This window comes from Eleutherodactylus coqui, chromosome 4 (genome assembly GCF_035609145.1).
Source record: "Eleutherodactylus coqui strain aEleCoq1 chromosome 4, aEleCoq1.hap1, whole genome shotgun sequence".
Classification (NCBI taxonomy): domain Eukaryota; kingdom Metazoa; phylum Chordata; class Amphibia; order Anura; family Eleutherodactylidae; genus Eleutherodactylus; species Eleutherodactylus coqui.
In genome coordinates, this window is record NC_089840.1 from 155,030,948 (window position 1) to 155,047,265 (window position 16,318).

The 16,318-nt window shown below is 47.5% G+C and overlaps 1 protein-coding gene across 1 annotated transcript in view; it reads right to left on the minus strand.

The window, feature by feature from the left end:
- LOC136626544 (kinesin-like protein KIF21B) overlaps positions 1 to 16,318 on the minus strand; it is a 2,048,083-nt gene that overhangs the window by 1,661,207 nt on the left and 370,558 nt on the right. Inside the window, 1 exon segment of the mRNA XM_066601598.1 lies at positions 7,251 to 7,388. Coding sequence (XP_066457695.1) covers positions 7,251 to 7,388 — 138 coding nt within the window.

Consider the following 16,318-nt stretch of genomic DNA (forward strand, 5'->3'; position numbering starts at 1 on the left):
CGGTGGGTTCCAGGGAGCCACCCATGCTTTGGGTCCACACGGACTTCACATTAGGGAGTTGTACCTGCCTGTGTCTACTTATAAAAAAAACCCAGTCTGACTGGGGCATACAGTGTGGGCCGAAGCCCACCTGCGTTTAATCTGACGTTACCTCAGCTGTGCTGGGCAATGCAATGGGATTTATTTATGCAACGCCGGTGGCTTCCTGGGACCCACCCATGCTGTCGTTCCACACGGAGTTGTACCTGCCTGTGTCTACTTATAAAGAACCCCAGTCTGACCGGGGCATACAGTGTGGGCCAAAGCCCACCTGTATTTAATCTGACGTTAGCTCTACTATCCGGGGCACTGCATTGGGACAAACTACAGGATCAATACAGCGCTGATGAGACGTACACAGCTACGCTAGCATTGGAGTCCGCTGTAGGCACGTGATTGCTGAGGGTTTGTGCAGAGGCCTATGTCCTGGGTGCAGTGAAAGTCCGCTTCCAGCCTAGGATTGCTGAATCTGTGGGCCGAGGCCTATGCCGTGGGCGCGGTGCAAGTCTGCCATATTTGGCCGCTCAGATCAATTTTTTGTTCATGTCTTGGGTTTCCTAGGACCCACCTATGCTGTTGGTGCAAACTTAGTTCCCATTGCGGTGTTTGACCTGTCTGGCACAAAAGCACTGACTGACTTGGGTAGGGGGCAGAGCGCTGACGGCTTTCCCCTTGCAGTGTGGATTGAGCTATGCGACACCTTGACAGAATGAATACTGTGTGGCACATGGATTCTCCATTGCTATGCCCACGTTTGCAGCAACTGACGGAGGTGGCACAGGATTGGAGTTCTCATTGCTTCTGTACAGCATTGTGGGCTATCGCCCCGCCCCTTATAAAGAGAGGGTCACTGCCTGGCCCTGCCAACCCTCTGCAGTGTGTGCATCCAGTTCCTTCTCATGGCAGACGCACTTATAAATAGACATGAGGGTGGTGTGGCTATGAGGCCAGCGTGTGGCATGAGGGCAGCTGAAGGCTGCGCAGGGACACTTTGGTGTGCGCTGTGGACACTGGGTCGTGCGGCGGGGGGGTTGGGCAGCATGTTACCCAGGAGAAGTGGCAGCGGAGTGTCATGCAGGCAGTGATTGTGCTTTGTTGGAGGTAGTGTGGTGCTTAACTAAGGTATGCCTTGCTAATGAGGGTTTTTCAGAAGTAAAAATTGTTGAGGGGGGGCTACTCTTGCCGCTATTGTGGCTTAATAGTGGGACCTGGGAACTTGAGATGCAGCCCAACATGTAGCCCCTCGCCTGCCCTATCCGTTTCTGTGTCGTTCGCATCACTTTCTTGAATTTCACAGATTTTCACAAATGAAAACCTTAGCGAGCATCGGCGATATACAAAAATGCTCAAGTCGCCCATTGACTTCAATGGGGTTCGTTACTCGAAATGAACCCTCGAGCATCGCGGGAAGTTCGACTCGAGTAACGAGCACCCGAGCATTTTGGTGCTCGCTCATCTCTAGTCTTTATATATAGATCAATGCTCGTGCCAAATTTCAAGTTTCTATGACATCGGGAAGTGAAAGAATTAGATTACATACATAAAATTGGGATGCTAATTTTTTTGCGCTTAGAATTTAATAATCAAGTTGGGACCCATTAACTTTTTCTATTTATGACATAATCATTCCAGTGCCAAATTTTTACATTTCTATGAAATCGGGAAGTGAGAGAATTAGATTCCGTACATAAAATTTGGACGCTAATTCTTTTGCGCTTAGAATTGAATAATCGAGTTAGGACCCATTAACTTTTCCTAATTATGACATAATAACTAGAGATGAGCGAACGTACTCAGTAAGGGCGATTTCGCAATCGAGCACCGCGATTTTTGAGTACTTCACTACTCGGGTGAAAAGTACTCGGGTGCGCTGCGGGGCGGGGGGTTGCAGAGGGGCGTGGGGGGTAGCAACGGGGAACAGGGGGGAGCCCTCTCTCTCTCCCTCTCCCCCCCACTCCCCGCTGCAACCCCCCGCTCACCCACAGCGCACCCGAGTACTTTTCACCCGAGTAGTGAAGTACTCGAAAATCGCGGCGCTCGATTGCGAAATCGCCCTTACTGAGTATGTTCGCTCATCTCTAATAATAACCAATACTCGTGCCAAATTTCAAGTGAGAGAATTAGATTACGTACGTAAAATTTGGACGTTAATTTTTTTGCGCTATAATTGACTAATTGAGTTGGGACCCATTAGCGTTTCCTATTTATGACATAATCAATGCTCATGCCAAATTTCACGTTACTATGACATCGGGAAGTGAGAGAATTAGATTCCGTACGTAAAATTTGGACACTAATTCTTCAGCGCTTAGAATTGAATAATCGAGTTGGGACCCAGTAGCTTTTCCGATTTATGACATAATCAATGCTCGTGCCAAATTTTATGTTTCTCTAACATCAGGAAGTGAGAGAATTAGATTCCGTACGTAAAATTTGGATGCTAATTCTTTTGCGCTTAGAATTAAATAATCAAGTTGGAACCCATTAACTTTTCCTATTTATGACATAATCAATGCCCGTGCCAAATTTCAAATTTCTATGACATCGGGAAGTGAGAGAATTACATTGCGTACGTAAAATTTGGACATTAATTCTCTTGCGCTTAGAATTGAATAATCGAGAGGGGACCCATTAACTTTTCCTATATATGACATAATCAATGCTCCTGCCAAATTTCACATTTCTATGACATCAGGAAGTGAGAGAGTAAGATTATGTACATAAAATTTGGATGCTAATTCTTTTGCCCTTAGAATTTAATAATCGAGTTGGGACCCCTTTACTTTTCCTATTTATGACATAATCAATGCCCGTGCCAAATTTCAAGTTTTAGTGACACTGGGAAGTGAGAGAATTAGATTCCGTATGTAAAATTTGCATGCTAATTCTTTTGCGCTTAGAATCGAATAATCGAGTTTGGACCCATTAACTATTCCTATTTATGACAATCAATGCCCGTGCCAAATTTTTAAATTTCTATGAAATCGGGAAGTGAGAGAATTAGATTCCGTACAGAAATTTTGGACGCTAAATCTTTTGCACTTAGAATTGAATAATTGAGTTGGGACCCATTAGCTTTTCCTATTTATGACGTAATCAATGCTTGTGCCAAATTTCATGTTTCTATGACTTCGGGAAGTGAGAAAATTAGATTCTGCACGTAAAATTTGGACGCTACTTCTTTTGCACTTATAATTAAATAATCGAGTTGGGACCCATTAACTTTTCCTACTTATGACAATCAATGCCCGTGCCAAATTTTTAAATTTTTATGAAATCGGGAAGTGAGAGAATTAGATTCCGTATGTAAAATTTGGGTGCTAATTCTTTTGCGCTAGAATTGAATAATCGAGTGGGGACCCATTAACTTTTCCTATATTGGACATAATCAATCCTCCTGCCAAATTTCATGTTTCTACGACATTGGGAAGCGAGAGAATTAGATCACGTACGTAAAATTGGGACCCTAATTCACTTGCGCTAGAATTGAATAATTGAGTTGGGACCCATTAACTTTTCCTATTTATGACATAATCAATGCTCATGCCAAAGTTCACATTTCTATGACATTGGGAAGTGGGAGACTTAGATTACGTACATAAAATTTGGACGCTAATTCTTTTGCGCTAGAATTGAATAATCGAGTTGGGACCCATTAGCTTTTCCTATTTATGACATAATCAATGCTCGTGCCAAATTTCAAGTTATGACCTCGGGAAGTGAGAGAATTAGATTACTATGTAAAATTTGGACGCTAATTCTTTTGCGCTATTATTGCATATTCAAGTTGGGACCTCTTTACTTTTCCTATATATGACATAATCAATGCTGCTGCCAAATTTCATGTTTCTACGACATTGGGAAGTGAGAGAATTAAATCACGTACGTAAAATTTGGACGCTAATTCATTTGCGCTAGCATTGAATAATCGAGTTGGGACCCCTTTACTTTTCCTATATTGGACATAATCAATGCTCCTGCCAAATTTCATGTTTCTACGAAATCAGGCAGTTGGACAATTAGTGGCGAATCAGTCAGTCAGTTATATATATATAATTTTTTTTTAAAATGAGGTCCATCTTGCTGTTTAGTACTGTCCAGAGATGGAACCGTTCGGCCACAGGGATTCTCATTTCCTGCTACCCGAATAGGGATGTGAGACCACCTTTAGGCCACTCTCACACAGGATTTAGTAAAAATACTGTGTTTTTAAACACGGTGTTTTACAGGGTTTTCAAACCCATTCAACAGCATTTTTACCGCACTCCATCGTTGTAATTGGTGATGTGGCGCATTTAAAATGCTGAAATGCACTAAAATAGAGCAGACGCTTGTCTGAGAAGCCCCATTGAAATCAATGGAGGTGTTTTACCACATTATTTAGCAGACATTTCAAACGCTGCGATAAGTGCTGTAAAAAACGTCTGTGAAAGACGGGCCTTAGTGACACAAAACAGTTTATTTTTTTTAAGAGGATTTTTCTCCCATTCCACTACATTTGAAAATTTCTCCTATACATTGCATTTCTTCAATACATTGTATGTAGAGATGAGCGAACGTACTCGGTAAGGGCGATTTCGCAATCGAGCACCGCGATTTTCGAGTACTTCACTACTCGGGTGAAAAGTACTCGGGTGCGCCGGGGGGCGGGGAGAGGCGTGGCGGCGTGGGGGGTAGCAGCGGGGAACAGGGGGGAGCCCTCTCTCTCTCCCTCTCCCCCCCACTCCCCGCTGCAACCCCCCGCGCCTCCACGGCGACCCCTGAATTTTTTCGCCCGAGTACGGAAGTACTCGAAAATCGCGGTATTCGGGCGAAAAAGGGGGCGTGGCCGAGCACGTTCGCTCATCTCTAATTATATGCTACGTTATATCCTAACTAGAGTTGAGCGAACGTACTCTGCCGAGCCTGATGCTCGTTCGAGTATTAGCATACTCTATGGTGCTCGTTATTTGAACGAGCATCATGCCATGTTCAACCCCGCACCAGTTTTTGGCTCCTCCCCGCTGTGACGCGCCTGTTCTGGCCCCACTGCGACACAGCGCGCGTGTCAACGGCAAATTTTTTGGGAGAGAGAGAGGGAGAGAGAGAGAGAGAGATAGAGAGAGACTCGACTCGAATAACAAGGACCCGAGCATTTGGGTGCTCGCTCATCTCTAATCGTAACACTAAAAATTGCAACTTGTCCTGCAAGAAATAAGCTTGCATATAGTGGGGAAAATTTTTAAAAAGCCATAACTTTTTGAAGTTGGGGATAAAAAATGAAAATGAAAAATCAAAACAATCAAAACAAGACGGTGGAAAGCAATAACTAGAAAAAAAATTAAATGTTTGTCAAACAGGAGCATCCACAGACACATAAAGTAGCAAGCTTTTTAGACAAAACTAGTCTCACAGTAAGGGCTCAGTCAGACAGGCGTTTTTTGTTGTGCAGTCAGCTGTGTGAAATAAACACAAACTACATGCATCAACAAATGCGTGACCGAAGCGGGCGACACAGTTTAAAAATCGCACTTGGTTGCGTTCAAAATTTGCAGATAAAGTGCAGTGCCATCTCTATCCCCTGCTGCAGCTGTGACAGCTGCAGCAGGGGATTCCTTGGATATGAAACCCCTGGATGCTGTCACATCCTGGGGCTTCACCTTGTGGTCAATGAGCGAACACATTGCACTCGTGTGACATCTGGGGTGGGGGAATTCTCTATCCCTGCGGGGAGTCCCCTCTTCACTGAACTCTGTGACAGCACTTTCACAGGGTTTAGTGACAAGGGAACTCTCCGCGGGGATGAAGAATTCCTCCACCACAGCTGTCACAGGAGCACAATGTGCTCTCATTGCTTTCAATGGGGACAGCGCTTCTGCAGCCCCATTGAAAGCTATGGGATGACGGCAATTGCTGCAGTTATTTTCACATGGCTGAGAGCTGCCTGTGATTGGTTGAGTGCTCAGCCAATCAGACATAGCTCTTTCATCAGGTGGTGATTTTAAATCCCCGCCTGCTGAAATCATCCCTGAAAATCATCCCTAACTGTAGAAAAAGAAAAGAAAAAAAAAAGGAAACTCACCTAAAAGTCCTGACCATCTCTTTGCTCCGGCAGTGTTCTTCTCTCTTCTGGTGGCCGGGGATTTAAAATCCCTGCCTCCAGACAGCGCTGCCTCTGATTGGCTGAGCACTGTGAACAATCGGAGGCAGCGCACAGCCGCTGAATGACAGCTGAATGCTGCCTCTGATTAGTCACTGCTCTCAGCCAATCAGAGACAGCGCTCAGCCTCTCATTGAATTCAGCCCTTCATTGAATTCAATTAATGGCTGAGCACTGCCTCTGATTGGCTGAGCGCAGGGACCAATCACAGGCAGTGTTCAGCCAATCATACACAGCCCTTTCATCAGGTGGGGATTTTAAATCCTCTCCTGCTGAAAGAACTTCAGAGCAGTTCAGGAAGACCAAGCGGCTAGACGCGCCTTAGCCCCAGCAGCAGCGGAGAGGTGAGTAAATATTTTTTTTACACATTCTAGGGATGATTTTTCAGGGAGGGGCTTATATTTAAAGCTCTTCCCCGGAAATCACTGCAGGGGTTGCCAGCAGCCCTTTGCTTTCAATTGGGATGCAGAAGTGCCGGCCCCATTGAAAGCAATAGGAGAACATTGCGCTCCTGTGCCACATCTGTGACCGCTTTGGCAGGGAAATTCTTCATGCCTGCAGGGAGTTCCCTTGTCACTGAACACTGTGACAGTGCTGTCACAGTGTTCAGTGATGAGGGGACTCCCTGCGGAGATGAAGAAATCCTCGGTCATAGCTGTCACAGATGTGGCACAGGAGCGTAATGTTCTCCTTTTGCTTTCAATGGGCTGCCGCTTCTGCAGCCCAATTGAAAGCAAAGGGCTGCTGACAACCCCTGCAGTGATGTCATAGCTGTGACTGAGGATCACAATCTTCACTGTATATTTTCAATGGGGCTGCCGCTGCAGCCGCTGGCCCCATTGACCACATGGTGAAACCACTGGATGTGACAGCATCCAGGGGTTTCAATCCAAAGAATCCTGATGCCACTGTTAGTTGCGTTTTGCAATTTGTTGCCCTATTTTTTACTGGTACAATTTTTGTGACCGCTGCCATTCAAAAGCATTGGTTCTAATAGATGCGAATCACAAACACAAAAAACATGCGCAACAGAAAACGCCCATCTGACTGAGCCCTCAGTACACAAACGTACCAATCCACAATTGATAGAGATTCCTTCTCTGGCTCGCTCTCCAGTCGCACCAGTTCTTTTTAAACGCTCTGAGCCAGCCAGATCCACAAAGTGAAATTTTGCAGTGAGTGTTTCATACTCCAATGAGGGTGCATCTGCCTATGAAGAAAATAACTTTATTAGGTGCTTCAGTAACTTCACACAAACATAGCAATTGCAGGTTGTATTAAAAAGGAATAACTTGCTGACCGGTGGGGAAGTGTCTGCAGGCCACACAGTGCCGGGTTATCAGTAGGATAGGCTGATATTTCCCACATCTTCTGGACTCCCCCTTCACTGGGTATATTTATAGTGTATACAAATGTGTAGTGTGGCACAAGACCTGATAGGATCAGCTGGACAAAATCAATGAGAATATCTTTATGAAAGTACTGGAAGCAACCTGTTTCAAATCTGGACAGGATTCTTCCTCAGGCACAATGCAGTGATGATAATGGGCTGGCTAGCAAATTTTAGCCTGGGGGCAAGCACCGGCCCATGAACAGCAGCCCATCTGTTTACCCCCGTGTTCTGTAACATAAGTATAGCAGAAAAAATAAGCTCAGTAAGCAAATAGAGCCACAGAACCAAGTTCATAACATTCATACAGTACCAGAACCAAGCTCATGACATTCATACAGCACCAGAACCAACCTCAGTACAGAGAACAGTTGCAAAGTCAGGTTAACTTTTGACATATAAGTTTGTAACATGTGAAACTACAACTCGCAGTCTAACCTTAACAATGGTAAGGGTATACAGGCCGTATGGGTAATGACAGTACTGATCAGACACAGATGGAGAATAAACATTTATGCTGAAGGAGCTCCCAGGTGACATCTTCTCTGGGTGGCGTCCTACTTTTTCCAGTAACCATGACAACTTCTGACAGTCTCAATTCGTCTCTGCAGAGTTTTACGTCCAGAAACAGATGTCTTCTGTTCCTTGATTTTGCAGCGCATCTGCACAAGTGGCCTTGAAAATAACAGTACCATATATTGTGCCCCATGCATTAAAGTATGCTCTGTGCTGTGCCCCTGAATATCAAGTGATGCAAAACTGTGCTCTGAAATAGTAGTATGTCCCACATTGTGACCCTCAATAAAATGTGCCTGATTCTTTCTTCAGAATAAGCAAACTTGCTCCTTCCTGTGTTCCTGAAAGTAGGTCCCACAATGAGACCCCTAAATAAACGTGTCCCATACTATGTACTAAGATGCCCCTGACTTCCAGTTATGAATATTTACCTGCTAACTCACCTACACAGTCACTCAAAAAAAGATTAAAAGAGCATAGGCGCAAGCCCCGAGATTAGAGATGAGCGAGCATTATCATCCGAGCTTGATGCTCGTTCGAGTATTAGGGTGCTCGAGATGCTCCTTACTCGAGACGAGCACCACGCGGTATGCAAGTCAATTCCATTTCCTTCCCTGCATGTTTAGTGCCATTTTCTGGCCAATAGACATGCAGGGAAGGCATTACAACTTCCTCCTGTGATGTTCCAGCCCTATCCCACCCCCCTGCAGTTAGTGGCTGGTTAGATCAAGTGACCGCCGAGTATTTAAAGCGGCCCCTCCCGCGGCTCGCCTCAGACACATGCTGGCAGAGATTAGGGAGAGTGGTGCTGCTGCTATAGGGAGAGTTTTAGCGTCTTCAAGAACCCCAACGGTCCTTTTTAGGGCCACATCTGACCTTGTGCATTACTGTTGTGGCTGCTGGGAGCAGTTTTGCACCAAAATATTTTTTTTCATCTCGGGCTCTGCAGGCTATTACAGCTATAGCATTCTCAGTCTGCAGTCAATTATACAGAGTATAGGGGCAGTACTGGTGAGGCAGGGACAGTGGTAGTGTAGAATCCTGTCTACAAGAACCCCAACGGTCCTTCTTAGGGCCACATCTGACCGTGTGCATTACTGTTGTGGCTGCTGGGAGCAGTTTTGCACCAAAAACTTATTCTTCATCTCGGGCTCTGCAGGCTATTACAGCTATAGCAATCTCAGTCTGCAGTCAATTATACAGAGTATAGGGGCAGTACTGGTGAGGCAGGGACAGTGGTAGTGTAGAATCCTGTCTACAAGAACCCCAATGGTCCTTCTTAGGGCTACCTGTGACCATCTGCATTTTACTGCGTGGCTGCTGGGAGTTGTAGTGCTTCACTATTCTGCAGCTAGGCCTTTTTGCAGCCTTGCGTATAATTTTTTTCTGGCTGCAGTTTGCGTTACATAACCACTGTCAGCCTCCAACTGTACGCCAATAATTACCTAATTTTATACACCGCTCTGTGTCTGCTGTCAGCTTCAGGTACAGCCTACGGCGACAGCCCCTGATAGAGGGAAATACATGCTATATAGCCTGTATTCTTTTTCCAAAAAATTACAAGAAAAGCTCCTTGGTTGGGCTACCCCTGACCGTTTGAAATTTACTGTGTGTCTGGTGGGAGTTGTAGTGAATCACTATTGCATGGTTAGGCCTGTTTGCAGCCTTCTGTATTCTTTGTTTCTGCCTGGAGTTAGCGTTACAATACCACTGTCAGCCTCCAACTGTACGCCAATAATTCCATAATTTTATACACCGCTCTGTGTCTGCCATCAGCTTCAGGCACAGTGTACAGTGACAGCCACTGATAGAGGGAAAGTCAGATACACGCTATATAGCCTGTATTCTTTTTCCAAAAAATTACAATAAAAGCTACTTGGTTGGGCTACCTCTGACCGTTTGAAATTTACTGTGTGTCTGGTGGCAGTTGTAGTGAATCCCTATTGCACGGCTAGGCCTGTTTGCAGCCTTCTGTATTCTTTGTTTCTGCCTGGAGTTAGCATTACAATACCGCTGTCAGCCTCCAACTGTACGCAAATAATTCCATAATTATTTACACCGCTCTGTGCCTGCCGTCAGCTTCAGGCACAGCGTACGGCAACAGCCACTGATAGAGGGAAAGTCATATACACGCTATATAGCCTGTATTCTTTTTCCAAAACATTACAAGAAAAGCTCCTTCGTTGGGCTGCCCCTGACCGTGTGCATTTTGCAGGTTTTCTGGTGGGAGTTGTAGTGCATCAGTATTGCACGGCTAGGCCTGTTTGCAGCCTTCTGTATTCTTTGTTTGTGCCTGGAGTTAGCGTTACAATACCGCTGTCAGCCTCCAACTGTACGCCAATAATTCCATAATTATTTACACCGCTCTGTGTCTTCTCTATTTGTAATCCACCATGCTGAGGGGTAGGGGTAGGGTTAGAGGACGTTGACGTGGATGCGGGCGAGGACGCGGAGGTCCAAGTGAGGGTGTGGGCACAGGCCGAGTTCTTGGTCCAGGTGAATCGCAGCCGGTTGATGCGGGATTAGGAGAGAGGCAAGTTTCTGGGCTCCCCAGCTTCATATCACAATTTTTGGGTCCACGTGGTAGACCTTTATTGCAAACAGAGCAGTGTGAGCAGGTCCTGTCGTGGATGGCAGAAAATGCATCCAGCAATGTATCGACCACCCTGTCTTCTACGCCGTCCACTGTTGCAACTCTGAATCCTCTAGCTGCTGCTCCTCCTTCCTCCCAGCCTCCTCACTCCATGAAAATGACACATTCTGATGAGGAGACAGACTCCCAGGAACTGTTCTCGGGCCCCTGCCTTGATTGGGAAAAAATGGTTCCTCTCTCACCTGAGGAGTTTGTCGTGACCGATGCCCAACCTTTGGAAAGTTCCCGGGACCCGGGTGATGAGGTTCGGGACTTCCGGCAACTGTCTCAAGAGCTTTCAGTGGGTGAGGAGGACGATGATGATGAGACACAGTTGTCTATCAGTGAGGTAGTAGTAAGGGCAGTAAGTCCAAGGGAGGAGCGCACAGAGGATTCGGAGGAAGAGCAGCAGGACAATGAGGTGACTGACCCCACCTGGTTTGCTAAGCCAACTGAGGACAGGTCTTCAGTGGGGGAGGAAAGTGCAGCAGCAGGACAGGTTGGAAGAGGCAGTGGGGTGGCCAGGGGTAGAGGCAGGGCCAGAGCGAAGAATCCCCCAACTGTTTCCCAAAGCACCCCCTCGCGCCAAGCCACAGTGCAGAGGCCAAGGTTTTCAAAGGTGTGGATGTTTTTCAGTGAGAGCGCGGACGACCGACGAACAGTGGTGTGCAACCTGTGTTGCACCAAGATCAGCCGGGGAGCCACCAGTACCAGCCTCACCACCACCAGCATGCGCAAGCATATGATGGCCAAGCACCCCACCAGGTGGGATGAAGGCCATTCACCGCCTCCTGGTTGCACCACTGCCTCTGCCCCTGTGCCCCAACCTGCCACTCAGATCCAACCCCCCTCTCAGGACACAGGCACAAGTGCCTCCCGGCCTGGACCCACACCCTCACCTCCGCTGTCCTCGGCCCCATCCAGCAATGTCTCTCAGTGCAGCGTCCAGCTGTCGCTAGCAGAAGCGTTGGAGCGAAAGCGCAAATACGCTACCACGCACCCGCACGCTCAAGCTTTAAACGTGCACATTGCCAAATTGATCAGCCTGGAGATGCTGCCGTACAGGCTTGTGGAAACGGAGGCTTTCAAAAGCATGATGGCGGCGGTCCCACGCTACTCGGTCCCGAGTCGCCACTATTTTTCCTGGTGTGCCGTCCCAGCCCTACACCAGCACGTCTCCCGCAACATCAATCGTGCCCTCACCAACGCGGTTACTGAGAAGGTCTACTTAACCACGGACACGTGGACAAGTATTGGCGGGCAGGGCCACTATATCTCCCTGACGGCACATTGGGTGAATTTGGTGGAGGCTGGGACCGAGTCAGAGCCAGGGACCGCACACGTCCTACCCACACCCAGAATAGCAGGTCCTTCCTCAGTTCGGGTATCTGCGACGGTCTATGCCACCTCCTCTAAACCCTCCCCCTCCTCCTCCTCCTACGCAACCTCTACCTCTCAATTAAGACATGTGAGCAGCACGTTGCCAGCAGTCGGTGTCGCGCGGCGCAGCAGCACAGCGGTGGGCAAGCATCAGCAGGCCGTGCTGAAACTCCTCAGCCTAGGTGACAAGAGGCACACGGCCCCCGAACTGTTGCAGGGTCTGACAGAGCAGACCGACCTCTGGCTTTTGCCGCTGAGCCTCCAACCGGGCATGGTCGTGTGTGACAATGGCGATAACCTGGTGGTGGCTCTGCAGCTCGTCAGCCTCACACACGTGCCATGCCTCGCCCACGTCTTCAATTTGGTGGTTCAGCGGTTTCTGAAAAACTACCCGCACTTGTCTGACCTGCTCGGCGCGGTGTGCCACGTCTGTGCACATTTCCGCAAGTCCACCACGGACGCTTTAATGTGCCAGAGCACCGACTGCTGTGCGACGTGCCCACACGGTGGAATTCTACGCTTCACACGTTGGCCAGGCTGTATGAGCAGCGTAGAGCAGTAGTGGAATACCAACTCCAACATGGGCGGTGTAGTGGGAGTCAGCCTCCTCAATTCTTTACCGAGGAGTGGACCTGGATGGCAGATATCTGCCAGGTCCTCGGAAACTTTGAGGAGTCTACCCAGATGGTGAGCGACGATGCTGCAATCATTAGCGTCACCATTCCTCTGCTATACCAACTGGAAAGTTCGCTGCAAAGCATAAAGGCTGACGCTTTGCGGTCAGAACAGGAGACGGAGGAAGAGAGTATGTCACTTGATAGTCAGAGCACCCTCATGTCTATATCTCAGCGCGTTTTGGAGGAGGAGGAAGAGGGGTAGGAACAGGAGGAGGAGGGGGAAGAGACAGCTGGGCCCACTGCAGAGGGTACCCATGCTGCTTGCCTGTCATCTGTTCAGCGTGTATGGCCTGTGGAGGAGGAGGATCCTGAAAGTGATCTTCCTAGTGAGGACAGCCATGTGTTGCGTACAGGTACCCTGGCACACATGGCTGACTTCATGCTAGGCTGCCTTTCTCGTGACCCTTGCGTTAGACGCATTCTGGCCACTACGGATTACTGGGTGTACACCCTTCTCGACCCACGGTATAAGAAGTACCTTTCCACTCTCATTCTCGAAGAGGAAAGGGGTTCGAGAGTGATGCAATACCACAGGGCCCTGGTGGCCAAATTGATGGTAAACTTCCCATCTGACAGCGCTAGCGGCAGAAGGCGCAGTTCCGAGGTCCAATAGCAGGGGAGGCGCGGAGATCAGGCAGCATGTTCAGCGCAGGCAGGGGAGCACTCTCCAAGGCCTTTGCCAGCTTTATGGCTCCCCAGCAAGACTGCGTCACCACTCCCCAGTCAAGGCTGAGTCGGAGGGAGCACTGTAAAAAGATGGTGAGGGAGTACGTAGCCGATCGTACCACCGTCCTCCGTGATGTCTCAGCTCCATACAACTATTGGGTGTCAAAGCTGGACACGTGGCACGAACTTGCGCTGTATGCCCTGGAGGTGCTGGCTTGCCCTGCCACTAGCGTCTTGTCAGAGACGGTGTTTAGTGCAGCTGGGAGAATCATCACAGACAAGCGTACCCGCCTGTCAACTGCCAGTGCCGACATGCTTACACTCATAAAGATGAACAAAGCCTGAATTTCCCCAGACTTCTCTTCTCCACTGGCGGAGAGCAGCGGAACCTAATGATTGTTTTCACTGCAACCGCAGATAAAAGCACTCCTCTCTATCACCGGGAAAATGGGGCATTTCTCTTTGTCAATCTGTCTCTGACATTAGTCCTCCTCCTGCTACTCCTCCTCCAGAAACAACATGTCATCGCACTGAACGGCCAATTTTTCTGCGGCCCAAAAGGCTCATCTACATCTACTAATGTTTTTACAATTTTTCAAAGTTTCAAAAGTATTGATACTTTAACATGAAGCAATTTTTTCAACAGGGCTGCCTACAGGCTCTGTTACAAATTAAGCAACAGTGATCTGTATCTTTCAAAAAATATTTCTGGGTTTCACCTGCCCTCTCGGTTGATAAATTTTTCAGAGGTACACTTGTACTCTTAGTACACTAATTTTTCGAGCCCATGCCTACACGCTTATCCAACCAAATTTTCCAGCCTTCGCCTACGCTCATGGTACCCCAATGTTTCAGAGGTTGGCCTATACTATTACTACAGAAATTTTACTGGAGTCTGCCTGCCTATACTTCTGCTAAAAGAAAGTTACAGGGGTCTGCCTATACTGCTGCCACTTAAATGTTACAGGGGTCTGCCTATACTGCTGCCACTTGAATGTTAAAGGGGTCTGCCTATACTTCTGCGACGTAAATGTTACAGGGGTCTGCCTATACTGCTGCCACAAGGATGTTCCTAGGGTCTGCCTATACTGCTGCCACTTAAATGTTTGAGGGGTCTGCCTATACTTCTGCCACATAAATGTTACAGGGGTCTGCGTATACTGCTGCCACAAGGATGTTACTGGGGTCTGCCTATACTGCTGCCACATAAATTTTACAGGGGTTTGCCTATACTGCTGCCACAAGGGTGTTACTGGGGTCTGCCTATACTGCTGCCACGTAAATGTTACAGGGGTCTGCCTATACTTCTGCTACAGAAATGTTACTAGGTTCTGTCTATACTGTTACTACAGAAATGTTACAGGGGTCTGCGTATACTTCTGCTTCCAAAAATGTTACTGAGGTCTGGCTATACTGCTGCCACGTAACTTTTACAGTGGTTTGCCTATACTGCTGCCACAAGGATGTTACTGGGGTCTGCCTATACTGCTGCCACATAAATGTTATAGGGGTCTGCCTATACTTCTGCTACAGAAATGTTACTGGGATCTGTCTATACTGTTACTACAGAAATGTTACAGGGGTCTGCGTATAATGCTGCCACAAGGATGTTACTGGGGTCTGCCTGTACTGCTGCCAGGTACATTTTACAGGGGTTTGCCTATACTGCTGCCACTAGGATGTTACTGGCCTCTTCCTATACTGCTGCCACTTAAATGTTACAGGGGTCTGCCTATACTTCTGCTACAGAAATGTTACTGGGATCTGTCTATACTGTTACTACAGAAATGATACTCGGCTCTGTCTATACTGTTACTACAGAAATGTTACTGGGGTCTGTCTATACTGTTACTACTGAAATGTTACTACTACTGGGCTCTGCCTATACTGCTGCTACATAAATGTTACTGGGATCTGTCTATACTGTTACTACAGAAATGATACTCGGCTCTGTCTATACTGTTACTACAGAAATGTTACTGGGGTCTGTCTATACTGTTACTACTGAAATGTTACTACTACTGGGCTCTGCCTATACTGCTGCTACATAAATGTTACTGGGGTCTGCCTATACTGTTACTACAGAAATGTTACTCCGCTCTGTCTATACTGTTACTACAGAAATGTTGCTGGGGTCTGTCTATACTGTTACTACTGAAATGTTACTGGGATCCGCTTATACCTTTGCTACAGGAATATTACAGGGGTCTGTGTATACTATGGGTGCACTAAGTCTTCCCATCGCAGTGTTCTACCTATCTTGCCCCCAAAAAACCCAGACTGACTAGGGCATGGGTTGTGGGCCGAGGCCAACATGTATTTTCTCTCACGTAACCTCAGCTATCCGGGGCACTGCATGGGATTTCTTTATGTTCCGTTTGTGGGTTCCTGCTAGCCACCCATGCTGTGGGTGTACACAGACTTCCCATAGTGGAGTTGTACCTGCCTCGCACTTTTAAAAAACCCAGACTGATTAGGGCATGGAGTGTGGGCCGAAGCCAACATGTATTTTCTCTCACGTAACCTCAGCTATCTGGGGCACTGCAATGGGATTTGCTTATGTACCGTCTGTGGGTTTCTGGGAGCCACCCATGCTGTGGGTGCATGCAGACTTCCCATAGCGGAGTTGTACCTGCCTGGCACTTTAAAAAAAACCCAGACTGACTAGGGTATGGAGTGTGGGCCAAAGCCAACATGTATTTTCTCTCACGTAACCTCAGCTATCTGGGGCACTGCAATGGGATTTCTTTATGTACCGTCTGTGGGTCCCTGGGAGCCACCCATGTTGTGGGTGCAGAGTGCAGATGGTTTGTTTTGCCCCCACAAAACATTATTATTAGAGATGAGCGAACTTACTCCTTTAGACCGTTTTTGCACTC